Source organism: Anopheles nili, chromosome 2, assembly GCF_943737925.1.
Source record: "Anopheles nili chromosome 2, idAnoNiliSN_F5_01, whole genome shotgun sequence".
Classification (NCBI taxonomy): Eukaryota; Metazoa; Arthropoda; class Insecta; order Diptera; family Culicidae; genus Anopheles; species Anopheles nili.
Genome location: NC_071291.1, coordinates 61,512,708 through 61,526,031, shown reverse-complemented (window position 1 = coordinate 61,526,031; position 13,324 = coordinate 61,512,708). Strand labels below are relative to the sequence as shown.

General features: G+C 50.8%; 2 protein-coding genes across 2 annotated transcripts; both read left to right on the top strand.

Annotated features, from left to right (window-relative positions):
* Positions 1-187: 187 nt before the first annotated feature.
* Positions 188-1,174, top strand: LOC128720004 (protein canopy 4). The gene is made up of 2 exons (XM_053813650.1): positions 188-369; positions 439-1,174. The coding sequence occupies exons 1-2, from the start codon at positions 188-190 to the stop codon at positions 899-901; spliced, it is 645 nt and encodes a 214-aa protein (XP_053669625.1). The 3' UTR covers positions 902-1,174.
* Positions 1,175-1,743: 569 nt separating this feature from the next.
* On the top strand, positions 1,744-11,624 carry LOC128721670 (plexin-B). Its single transcript, XM_053815448.1, is given in 14 exon segments — positions 1,744-2,657; positions 3,183-4,393; positions 4,465-4,696; positions 4,769-5,160; positions 5,237-6,043; positions 6,115-7,278; positions 7,281-7,403; positions 7,468-7,852; positions 7,925-8,468; positions 8,592-9,345; positions 9,517-10,056; positions 10,124-10,303; positions 10,407-10,491; positions 10,563-11,624. Coding segments are annotated over 13 exon segments (6,168 nt in total). The 5' UTR covers positions 1,744-2,657; positions 3,183-3,466; the 3' UTR covers positions 10,598-11,624.
* Positions 11,625-13,324: the final 1,700 nt, after the last annotated feature.

The following is a 13,324-nucleotide window of genomic DNA, read 5'->3' as shown; positions in this document are numbered from 1 at the left end:
ACTTCATTCAGTCATTGAAACAACGTGGAAGTGATAGAACGTTCTAGCGCTTCATGCAACCATACAGATCAACGTGTCAGGGTTAGACTTCTTAGAAGTATCGCGCTGATAACGCGAAGTTAGGACCACGTAGTGCAATTCACTTGGTGCTTTAATTGAACGCTATCAGTTCGCACACATCGCAACGATGCTGCAGGGGATGCTAATTTTGCTCGTCTTATCCGCCATCACGATTCCTACTCATGGTGGACCAGAAGAAAACGAAGGAGTGAAATATGCCGATCGTTGCGAAGCTTGCAAAATTCTTGCAACGGAGCTGCAGGGCCGCCTCACCGAAACGGGCCGTTCACACGATGTTATCGAGCTGGGGTACGTAGCATCCAGCTCTCATGGTTTTACCCTACTTCGAATTTTAACCGTTCCCTCTTTTCACGGCAGGTACTCGGTGGATGACGTGAAGCCAAAAAAGCGCACCGAATACCGGCGTAGCGAGCTGCGGTTGCTCGAATCGATGGAAAATGTGTGTGAGCGGATTCTTCAGTACAACATTCACAAGGAGCGCAAGGATAGTACCAGGTTTGCCAAAGGTATGTCACAGACTTTCCAAACGCTACACGGCCTCGTAGATAAGGGCGTGAAAGTAGATCTAGGAATCCCATATGAGCTGTGGGACAAGCCGTCTGCCGAGATTACCCAAATGAAAACGCAATGCGAAACGTTAATAGAAGGCTACGAGGATGTTATTGAAAAGTGGTACTTTGAGAAGCAGGACCAGAAACCATTGATAGAATATCTGTGTGTCGATCATGTGCTCAAGAACAAAAATCACGAATGCCTTTACGAGAAACTAGGCGATACAAAAAACAATGAAAAGGAAGCAAACGCGAAGGAAGAATTGTGAAAGCTCTAGTCTACAGTCTGAGAAGAGAAGAGGAAGCAAACTCATAAATCCAATTCGAATTACATTAGCTTAATGATGATAACTGCCACCCAATTTTAAACTATTCAATAGCGCTCTCCGAGCAAACTGTGTTCATGAAATTAGTCATCACCATTGAATCAGCAATTTCATTAGTATTACCATCCCTGACCAAAATTCGTTGTATATGCTATGATTTCCTTTTAAAGTTGTAGAATCCTATGTGTTTTAATTTTTCAATAAATTTTATACTATCTTCAATTCTACTGTTTTTTATATATTAAAAACATCATGGTACCAACGTTTAGCTAAGAATTTTGATTTTATTTTTTTTTTCGTGAAACTAATAATATAAATCGTTTCAATCAAATATCAGAATAAAAATTCAGAATCATTTTATGTGAAGCAATTAGTGCATTTTAAAATGCAATGCAAAAACTGTGAAAAAATTCTTCTTTGAAACACCCCCACATGTCAAGGTTCATATATATGCACCCATATCAACCGTGATGTGATCGTTAAACTTTCATTTTTGATCCGTTATTGCACTGTTGAAGCCTGTATTTGTTCGTATTTCAGTCTTTATATTTTCCAGCATAGCTTGGTATTTCGTATATAAACAGTTTCAGTGAATTTAATCAAAAAATCTTGAAAAAACGATATCACGCGCTGTCAATCGACCGTACCGGCGGATTGCCCATAGTGCCTTCGTTTCCATTCGGGAACGCATCACTAATTCTGACAGATGCACCAGACAAGGACGCACCGAGCCATACCGCAGAGGCAGAGCGAGAGCGAGCGAAAGAAAGAATCTATTAATCTTGTCATAAACAAGTTTGGCCATAAACAAATAAAAGAAAAAGAAAGAGCACTGGGAAAGGTGCGTAGCGGAGTGTCCGTCGCGTTTTCCGTGTTTTCATGTATGAAATCGGTTAATTCGGTGCGCTCGGTACGGTGGAAATCGTGCAAAAGCCCTCGCGGCATCGTGTCCAGTGGTAGTGCGCGTGGTGCGGTGGCTTTTCCGACGGTGGTTTCCCGAAATCCAGCACCGTCGCCCAGTGGCACCAGAATCGGCCATTCATTCATATACAAGGGGCAGCAAGATGGCGGCCGCCTACTAAGAAAGAAGACACACACGCAAGACAAGACGACGGGGCTCCCGTTTCGGGAATAGGGAGCAAACGTAAAAAAAAGAGTCCGCGAACGGGAAAAGCGTTGATTTTCGTTCGTTTTCGGTTTTTGTGTGTGCATTTTTTGTTTGTTTGTTTGATTCGCCGCTGGTTTGGTTTGTGCGAAAATTGTCACCGTGCGTGGTGCCCCAGTGAGACAGAGTGTGGTGGGTTTGGTGCGCGGGTGCGAACAACGGAACCGTAGCGACGTTTCGGTTCCGTCTCCTTCCCTCCACCGTCCCTCCCTCCTCCCCCCGCCGACGGTAGTGAAAAATGGAAATGTGCGAATCGTAATGGATGCGTCGAGCGGAGGAGGGCATTGGATAATTAACGCAAGAACACAACAACACAACAACCACTCAACGCCAGCAGCAGCACCTCCACCACAGACGACGCACGGGAGGGGACGAACGCGATCAAGGAGCAATAGAGACTCCCCGCTGCTGCAACAAACGCCGCCACTGAGAAGGGGCGACAATTGCAGCGGTGCAGCAGCGCTGGGGCTGGCTTTCGGGTGGAATTGAGCAGAACGAGAATAACAAAAAAAGAAAGAAGCATAAAAAACATAGGTATGTGCACATTCCGAGTATCGAACCCGCGGGGACAAACGGAACACCCCCGTTTTCCACCCGTCTTCCACCGAAAAGGGGGTTGCTCATAAGCACCCAATCATTGTGCCCGTATATCCCTTCGGTTTTTTTTGTCAAGGGGTTGCACAAAGCACTCTTACCCACTCCATTCTTCCAGTGGGACCCGCTCACCCTCCCCCCTCCACCCCTCGCGCGACCATCCGTTTGCGCGTTTTCTCTCACCCTCGCTCTCGGTAGTATTTTCCTTCACTGATTCACTCACCCCCCTCCCACAGGGCTGCTAATGTTCTGCTTCGATTTTCCGCACGCGCGTGTGTGACTATGCCATAGTAGTGGCGCGCGTGTGTGTGTATGCGCGTGTGCACATTTTCGCGTATGTGCGCTTGCGTCTGTGTATACACGATATCCTTCTAACGAATTGTGTGTAATTCTTTCTTTCTCCCCTGTCCCGCACGTCTCATACCACCCACCACCCACACAACGGCTCTTGATGCGCCTCTTCAGGCTTCCCTCCAGACGACGACGGTGGTTTGAGGGTGGAAATTGACGCGAAACCGAGGGAAAACGCAACCGCAGGCGGCAAAAGAAAAAAGGAAATTGAAGAAAATAACTCCCCTCCCCCTCCACACACACACACACGCAAAATAGATCCTGCCGCACACGTCTGAAGTGAGCGAGACAGCGGCGAGGATTTTGGAGGAGCAATACGAAGTGACAAGTGAAGAAGGTTGTCCTGCGCCTGCTGCGTTTCATTGTTGCAGCAGGAGCCCCATTAGCACGGCAGCAGTATGAGTATGCAACTGCTACTACGATTGATATTGCTCCGGTTGGTCGGTGGCATGCTGCCGCTGGATGCTGTGTTAAAGGGCAAGCAGCAACCGTCCTCGCCCGCGTCCGGAACCAGCCCTCAGCAGCAATCTCAGCAGCAGCACCGTCAGCAGCAGCATGCGCACGTTCCGAGTGTCCTGGACGACATCGTGGCCCGGTACAGTCTGCCAAATGGAACCACGAGCCGGTTCACGCACCTCACGTACGATCCCACCCGGCGGATGTTTTATGCCGGGGCCACAAACCGGGTGCTGCAGTTGAACGAAAATCTCACGCTGCTGCGGGAGGCCATCACCGGACCGAAGCTGGATTCGGCCCAGTGCCATGCGGCCGGGTGTCCTGCGGATGTCCTGGACAGCGTGGAGACGGACAACTTTAATAAGGTGCTGCTGTACAACCGAGACGGCGATACGCTGATTGCGTGCGGAAGTGTGCACCAGGGCGCGTGCGAGATTTACTACTTAAGTGGCCGCTTTCCGGAGTCCACGAAACCGATCGAGGTGGCTCTGGCGGCGAATGACGAGCGCTCGACGACGTACGCGTTTATCGGTCCGAGTCGGTATCAGTCGTGGAAGAAGGAGGACATTATGTATGTCGGGACGACGTTCACGAATGTCGGGGATTATCGGCATGATGTGCCCGCGATATCGTCCCGCCGGCTGGATGATCTCACGTATGCTGAGTTCTCGATCCAGCAGTCGAACATTAACATCGACGTGAAGTATCGCGACCACTTTCTGGTGAATTACGTGTACGGGTTTAACAGCACTGAGTACGCGTATTTCGTGCTGGTGCAGAAGAAATCCCACCTGGCGGATGAAGCCGGCTATGTCACGCGGTTGGCGCGTATTTGTGTGAACGATCCCAATTACGACAGTTACACCGAGGTAAGGATCGCCTTGTGGCCTGTGGCATGTTCAGTGAAAAAAACTAAAATAAAACACTTAATTCATTCCAGGTGACGATTACCTGCATGGTGAATGGGACCGATTACAACATCCTGCGGGACGCGAAGCTGGCACAGGCCGGTCAAAAGCTGAGCAGCGACATGGGCATCAAGCGGGATGATTTTCTGCTCGTGGCAGTGTTTTCTCCCTCGAAGGAAATCACGGACGAACCGCAGAACCGATCCGCCATCTGCATGTACAGTCTGAAGGACATCGAGGAGGTGTTCAACGAGAACATTCACTGTACGTTCGTGCGCTTGCTGAAACCGCGATGCCGTTGGATTAATGTTGAGCTCCTTTTTTCTCTCTTTTTAGCCTGCTTTAACGGCACGATCAAGGATCGCAATTTGGGCTACATTTCGGGTACGATCAACGATGGCAAGTGTCCCGTAGCGGGTTCGCTGGGTAACATCTTCAGCTTCTGCCACGTGGGGCTGAAAATTAGCGGCGTAACGCCGGTAATCTCTTCGGCCCGGTTCGCATTCGGTGAGGGTGTTGCTTTGACCTCAATCGCCGTCACTAGCATCGGTCCACACACGCTCGCATTCGTCGGAAGCAATGACGGTTGGATTCGGAAGGTGCTACTATCCGGCCGGGAAGCAGGTGAATACGAGCGGCTGCCAGTGGATGACGAAGGCCACGCGATCCTTCCTGATACGATGTTTGCCCCCTCAAACGATCATCTATACGTCCTGTCAGATAGAAAGGTATGGTGGCAAACCCCAATTTCGTTTCGATATGGAATTAGTAATCAATTCTCCCTTCGTTACCGTTTGTTTTTAGGTCATCAAGATGAAGGTGGAACACTGCGGCACGTTTGGAAACTGTTCCGCGTGCCTGGAATCACGTGATCCGTACTGTGGCTGGTGTTCGCTCGAGAAACGATGCACCGTTCGAACGGCCTGTCAAAAGGACACAAGTGCAGCACGCTGGCTGTCCATCGGTACGGGACAGCAGTGCATTGACTTCGAAATGGTAGCACCCGATCGTGTTCCCGTAGGGCAGATGTCTGTCGTACGTCTCGTCATTAAAACACTGCCGGAACTTCCCCATAACGCTCAGTACCGGTGTGTGTTCGGAAACGCGACACCCATCGATGCAAATGTCACGAAGGAGGGTTTACTCTGCACGACACCACCCGTGAATGAGCGTCCTTCAATCCCGGATGGACAGGATCACGTGCTTGTTCCGCTCAGTGTGCGTAGCTCGGAGACGAACAAAGATTTTGTGTCACGTAGTTTCGCATTCTACGACTGCACTCGCCACGACACTTGCCGAAAGTGTCTGGTAAGCAATTGGGGATGTCACTGGTGTATTTACGACAACCGGTGCGCCTTTAATACGACCGCTTGCCGCAACTCGGCCAACATCGTGCAGAATGAGGCGTCCTGTCCGCGGTTGAAGCAACGCGCCATGCCAATCCTGCTGCCGAATAAGGTGCCGAAAGAGATCCGGTTAGAGATCGAGAACCTTCCGCGGCCGCAGAGCGCACACACGGGTTTCTTGTGTACGGTTAACATCGAGGGAGCGCACATGGTGCTGCCGGCACGTGTCGAAGCCAACAAGTACATTGTGTGCGAGAAAACACTGGTAAGTTTGCACGAGTTTATCGGATCTTTAGGTGCGTTGGATTTATTCTTTACGCTTGTTATTTCTTGCAGTATTCCTATGAAGCCACCTCGAACGAGTACGAAGCCACGGTCGATGTGAACTGGAATCGAAATCATTACATCGACACGGTGACGGTGGTTCTATATAAGTGCGAAATACTCGGTTCGCATCGTGATCACGCTGACTGCAGCTTGTGTGTTACGCGTGACCCCAAGTACCAGTGTACCTGGTGTGGCCAACAGTGCAGCTACAATGAAACGTGTTTAGATACTTCGATGATGCTACGAGGGCGAGGAGAAGACGGTGGATGTCCACGACCACGTATCGATCTGATAAAACCACTCAGTGGTCCAATCGAGGGCGGTACGCTGGTGACGATCGAGGGAAGCAATCTTGGGATACGCGAGGAAGACGTACGTGGCCGTATCCACATTGGAGACGTGCCGTGCGAGCTGGAACGGTACGAAATATCCGTTCGTATAGAGTGCCGCACTGGACCGGTACGTGTGGAAATGTCCGCACCGGTGAAAGTGGGCAATGAGGCTGGTTACACTATGTCGAGTGTAGAGTTCCGGTATCGCGACGTACAGCTGGAAGGACTTTCCCCGACGATGGGCCCTCAGTCGGGTGGTACCAAATTGGCCATCATCGGAAGACATTTGAACGTTGGTACTGCAGCGGTGGCGTATTTGGATGACTACGAGTGTCGTATCAATCGAACGCAAGCATCTTCGAGTCGGTTAACGTGCGTTACTTCAGCGGCACGCTCACCGGAACACATCCGAGTATTGACGTTACGGATTGATGGAGCGAATCGAACTCTCTCCTGCAGTGTTAGCGGTTCCGGAAGCGGTGCTAATGGGGAACAACGTGGCCGAGGATCAGGATACAAACCGGCGGGGACGTATCATAGCCGGTATGAAACGTGCAGCGTGTACAACTACACGGTCGATCCGAAGATCATGCAAATTAAACCGCTCAAAAGTTTCCTCAGCGGAGGTCGCATGATGACAGTGCACGGTACCAACCTGGACGCCATTCAGCTGCCTGAGATTGAAGTGTATCTCAACGATGAGCGGTTGAATAGGTCAACCTGCGCTGTACTGAACTCGAATCAGATGGAATGCCCATCTCCGTCTGTACGTGAGGCATGGGCAATGCTACAACATCAGCAGTTGCTATTGCGCAACAACAGCGTAGCATCCGGGGATTATGCACCTCCGCGAATGCTCACCGGGTTCGTGTCCGCCGACGGACGCTCGGTTTCGATCCAACAGCAGCAGCAGCAGCAACTATCCGCATCGATGCCCATGATGCTACCATCTCAGTATTCACTCACGTCGACGCTCGGTCCGACGGTTACCGCGTCGGGACCACTGTCGCCGTTTCATCCGTCCGAGCAGCAGTTGCAGCTGTTGCTACAGATAAACTTTCTCATGGATAGTGTGCTGTCGGTGCGCAACCTGCCGAAGCACTTCCAGAACCTGCGGTCGTCGATCGTGTACGTCGAGGATCCGGTGTATCAGCCGTTTCCGAACACGGTTAAGTTGTACAAGGGAGACACACTTGTTATCGAGGGCGAGCATTTGAATGCAGCGAGTGATGAATCGGATGTTAACGTTACGATCGGTATGGCGCAGTGTAACGTGACCAGTCTCGCACCGACGCAGCTCGTCTGCTCGCCACCCCTTGAACAACCTGCACCGACGGACGAAAATGGAGTTCCTACAGCGAAGGACCTTCCGCTGGTAGTTGTACGTGTGGGGCGCAATTTACGCTTCCCAATAGGTGAGTTCGTGTTTTTTTTTTCGAACAGCGGAAACCCAAAATATTGTTCTTAATTCCTATACCTCTCTGTAGGATTTATCAAGTACGATCTTATCAAACCGTACGCCTTCTCGCACATCCTGTTTGGTGTCATCGTAAGCGGTATCTTTTTCGTCCTGACACTGCTTGCCATCCTGTTCATCTATAGACGTAAGAGCACACTAGCCGAGCGGGAGTACAAACGCATCCAGATCCAGATGGACACGCTCGAGAGCAACGTGCGCATGGAGTGCAAGCAGGCATTCGCGGAACTGCAAACCGACATGACCGATCTAACGGCCGATCTCGAGAGCTCCGGCACGCCAACGCTCGATCTCGTCAATTACGTTATGAAGGTGTTCTTCCCGGGTGTTTCGGATCACCCGGTGCTGCTAGCGAACGGTGCGAAGCTGCACCATGGTGGTGGCCATCATCTTCACCATGGCCATCCGCATCATGGTCATCCGGGCCATCCGCACCAGCGCACCAACTACGATCAGGCGATGGTGCTGTTCGAGCAACTGATCAACAATCGCGTCTTTCTTCTGCTGTTCATCGACACGCTCGAAGCACAAAAAACGTTCAGCATACGGGACAAGTGAGTAATGCGGCCTACGCTAGAAAGGGGATTTTTTTATTGTGTATCAGTATCAGTTGTTTCGGAAAAGTGTACCGCTTGCTCATTGGATATCCATTAACCATGTGTCCTTCCATTCCACAGGGTAAACGTGGCCTCGCTGCTGATGATAGTGCTGATGAATCAGATGGACTACGTGACAGACATACTGAAGAGCCTGCTGTTGAGGCTTATCGACAAGTCGGTGATGACTAAACACCCGCAGCTGATGCTCCGCCGGACGGAGAGCGTCGTCGAGAAGATGCTGACGAACTACATGGCACTGTGCATGTACGATTATCTGCGCAATTACGCTGGCAATTCGCTCTTTCTTCTGTACAAGGCGATCAAGCACCAGATCGAGAAGGGTCTGGTTGATGCCGTCACGCATGACGCCCGGTATTCGCTGAGCGAAGATCGGCTGCTGCGTGAGCAGATCGTGCACAGCATCGTCACGCTGCACATCATCCAGGACGATCTGGATGAGAAGGTGCAGTGCAAGGTGCTGGATTGTGACACGATCAGCCAGGTGAAGAGCAAGGTGTTGGATGCCTTGTTCAAGAACACACCCTTCTCGCTGCGCCCGAGCGTACACGATCTCGATCTGGAGTGGCGACACGGACGTGGAGGCCATTTGGTCCTGCGAGATGAAGACGTCACCACCAAATCGGTTCATGGATGGAAACGTCTCAACACTCTCGCACATTATGGTGTGAAGGAATCGGCCGTTATGTCGCTGGTTGCGAGACCCCACGACGGTTACAACACACCCGGTCGGCACATCTTCCCGTACTGCTATTACATCAACAATCCACCGTCGTCCAACCACCACCTATCGTCGACAGCGTCCCCGCTCGGTGTCGGTGGGCCGGGTTCGGGCGGAAGCAGTGGCACGATGGGTCCGGCACACACGACGGACACACTGCTGGCCGGTAGTGCGAGTCATCATCATCATCATGCGCAACAACTTGCCGCACAACAGGCGGCGGCAGCAGCGGCTGCCCAAGCGCAGCAACAGCAGCAGCAGCAGCAACAACAGCAACAATCCCAGGTCGGGGTTTTTCATCTTGTGAAGCCGATGGACGATCGCTTCTCAACACTGTCGTCGTACGATCAGCACGGATCGTCCTCGTCCGCGCACGGTGCGCTGTACGGTGGCGGTCCGGGAAGTGGCAGCCACCACAAAGCAATACCGGAGATCTTTCTGACGCGTCTGCTCGCGACCAAGGGCACGATACAGAAGTTCGTGGACGATCTGTTCGCGACGATACTGACGGTGAACGAGGCGCTGCCTCCCGCGGTTAAGTGGCTGTACGATTTGTTGGATGCGGCCGCGCGCCACCACGGCATCCACGATCCGGAAGTGATACACGCATGGAAATCGAACGGGCTGCCGCTGCGGTTCTGGGTGAACTTCATCAAGAACCCGGACTTTATCTTCGACATCTACAAGACGCCCTCGGTCGACGTGTGCCTGAGTGTGATCGCGCAAACGTTCATGGACGCGTGCTCCACGACCGAGTACCGGCTGGGGAAGGATTCGCCCTCGAACAAGCTGTTGTTTGCGAAGGTAAGATTCCTGCGGTTCTATTCCATGGGGTCGACGTTTGTGACACTTTTTGTCGTTGTTTTCGCAGGACTTACCTCAGTATCGGGAAATGGTTTCCAATTTCTACGCCGACATTGCCATGATGCCTCAGATCAGTGATCAAGAGATGCGCAGCGCCATGCAAAGGTTATCCATCCATCAGCAGCAGTTCGATACGCTTGCCGCACTCAAGGAACTCTACATTTACGTTAGCAAGTATCGTTTACAGGTGAGTTTTGTGCGATATTTGGTTCGGTTTAAACCGAGCGTTTGCGTTGCTTATTTTACTGTTTCCTAACTCTCTATTTCTCTCTCTCGTTTGGTGCCAAAAGATTAAGGAAGTATTAGAAATGGACTTGACGGCAAGCAAGTTACATTTAGCCCATAAGCTTGACCACGTGGCAGCAACACTTGAAGGTAAGCACGCCAAAATTTACCAAGAGTGCTCAATCTTATACTAATTTCACTCTAATCCGCTCCTCCCACAGATGATGAGTGCAAAACGATTGATTATTACGAATAACAACAAATGCCGACCGGGACGAGGACAACGACGAGAAAGAAGCGGCAGTTTTTAAAGAATGGCCATATTTTAAACAACACAGAAAGCGCACTTGCGTGAAATAATAGTGAAAGCATTTAAAAACGTTTGACAAACAAAACACAGAAGATAACAGAAACAACGTGCTCTTCCGTCTTCGATTTGTACTTTTCCCGTAACCGGGCCGTTCCGGTAGCCGGCGGCGAGAAATGGTATTACAGGTAGTTATGCGCCACCCGCCACCTCCCGCGACGGTGCATGTAAGGAAGCATTTAATAGTTTAAATAGCCGTACTCTACTTAATCTCTTCGGGTAAGCCAACCCGAACGGATGTCTCAGCCTAGTGAAAACGAAGATGACAAAACAAGTGGATAGTGCATTAGCGCACGGATGATGGGACGTGTTATGTCCATTTATTTATAGTGTTCAGGAAGGAGAGGAAGATTAGGAGGACGAACGATATACTCACACTCCGTAAGGACCCCTTGCATTTTAAAATGGATAGAATCTAAGTTTTTTTCCAGCCACTCTTAATTGTCTCTGACCGGGAGTTATTTTTTAAACGCAATAGATCGAGGAATACGAATCGAACAAGAGGGACGTGGGATAGATGAGGGGGATAATGCGGTAACAGAAACAGAATCTCCGTCAGCGCGGAAACTATATATACTCACGCCGATCTGAAGTCAGAGCAAGTGCATCACGTAAAACAGAAAGACGATTATAGTCAGAATTAGAAAAGAAAGTTAATGAACACAGTGATAAGGTAAAAAGAATTCAAACAGAAACAAACAAACACACTTGCAAGAAAGACAAGAGAAAATGTGACTGATTGAATTAATATACAAATGAAATAAGGAGACCCGACGACGTAGTTTGCGGTGCGCGCTAGGAAGGGGAGCAACAGCGTTCACGGACGCAAACGATGCTACTCCTCGGAGTGTGGAAACAAAACAAAAGTACACAGTGTGTAAATAAAACAATTCCGTCTGATGATGAATATGAAAGTGATACATCAACCGTCTCTCTAGCTATGGGCGTTATTACTCTGTGCCGAAAGCAGAAGGGGAAAATGCGTGGAAAAACGCGAAAATCAGCGAAAAGCGTAAAAGTCCAGCATCTGTCATGGGAGCTGTCAAAACGAAGAAGATCAAGAAGAGCGACCGTCTACGAACTGTTTACGTCGGTTGCGCACCAAGCACAAGTGTGACAGCTGCGTGCTGGCGTAGGAAACGAAAGGTAAACATTCTATGAAGTATGCGGCCATCTTTCCACCCCTTGCGCTTTGCCACCCTTCGTCGCTGCGTGCGCTTGCTCTGTGCTCCTACTCCATTTGTTGTTTCATCCGTTATCCAGATGTGCGCGTGCAAGCGAGAAACCGCTCCCCATCTCTCTCGCTCACGTGCGCGTTCGCGCAACTGCTGGAGAGAAACGTCGCACGCAACCCAACGAGAGCGAGAGAGAGAGCGCGCGCGGAGTAGAAAAAATTGTTTGTCACACAGAACGGCACGTCCACGCCAGGGTTGTAGCACAGCCGCCTAGCCGTGGGTCTCTTCGTGGCCGCTTCCGTCGGACGGTTCTTTTCTGAGCAGCAAGCCTCCGGTGGACTACTTTTGCTAGGTGTGTGTGTGTGTGGGTCTGTTTTATTTTTCGGCTCGGTGCCAGCGGCACCGTTTGTGCATAGATTGTCGTCGTCATCGTCCGTCCCAGTGGTGCAAAAGGGGCCATTTCCAGGGTGCGTTTGGGCCAGCGTTTCGGGCGCGGCAGTATACCGCGGAGTGAAGCGAATCTGTCCCCCGTTCTGTCGTTCTCGAGTGCCAAGAAAGTTGTGTGTTGTGTGGTTCTTATCTTCTGAAAAAAAGAGGCACCAGCCCAAACGGGACAATATTCTTGATCTCTCGTTTCCCCAGGCAACAGCGAACTCCAGCGCTTGCTGCGTCGTGGATATAGTGCGTGTGTTTCGTTCCGGGGCCAGTCCGTAAAATCTGAAGCCAATAAACCGTCGAGATATTGCGTGCGGTTATTCTGACGCAAAAGATTTAGCACCCAGCCCCCGACAACGTTACCCCGTGCGTGTGTGAATTTGTTGCGAAGTTCTTTCACCCCCTGCTTTCCAGTGTGCCCACCGCACCCTCGTGGTTGGGCTGGTGGTCCACCAACGCCCGTTCGGATAGTGACAGGCGTGCTGGTACAAAAACCGCAAAAAAACTCGACTCGTTACAACGCGCTGGGCGGCGGAATATTTATTACACTATTCTGCGTAAGTTTTCGCATGTTCGCTACCGTCCGGAACCGCAGTGAAATGGAGAAAATCCCGAAACTCCACACCCACCGTTGTGGGAAATGTGGCGGGTGTAAAGAGATACGCATGGCGTAAGAAGTGTGGTCAGCGCAGGGCGCTGGGGGGGAAAAAGAGGGTGTGTGTGTGTCTCGTGTGGTGTGTCTCTGGTGGAGAGGCTCGACCATAGTAGCGGACCAGCGCGGTTGTGCCGTTTTCCTTGTTTTCCTTTTTTTTTCACCACGGTGCGTCTGTGTATTTTTTTTAAAGAGCAACGTCAAACTGGAGCTAACGCAGCAGCGCCATGTAAAACAAGAAAGCGAAGGGGTTTGTGCGAAGCTTCAAAAGAAAGCAACCATCGATGCATATTAAAATATACCACACTCCGCTCACAAAGTAGCCCGTGTGCGTCGTTTTCACCGGACTGTCTG

Coding starts and splice junctions, on each gene's coding strand:
- LOC128720004 (XM_053813650.1), top strand. CDS start 188: ATGCTGCAGGGGATGCTAATTTTGCTCGTCTTATCCGCCATCACGATT. Junction 370..438: donor CACGATGTTATCGAGCTGGG/GTACGTAGCATC, acceptor TTTTCACGGCAG/GTACTCGGTGGATGACGTGA.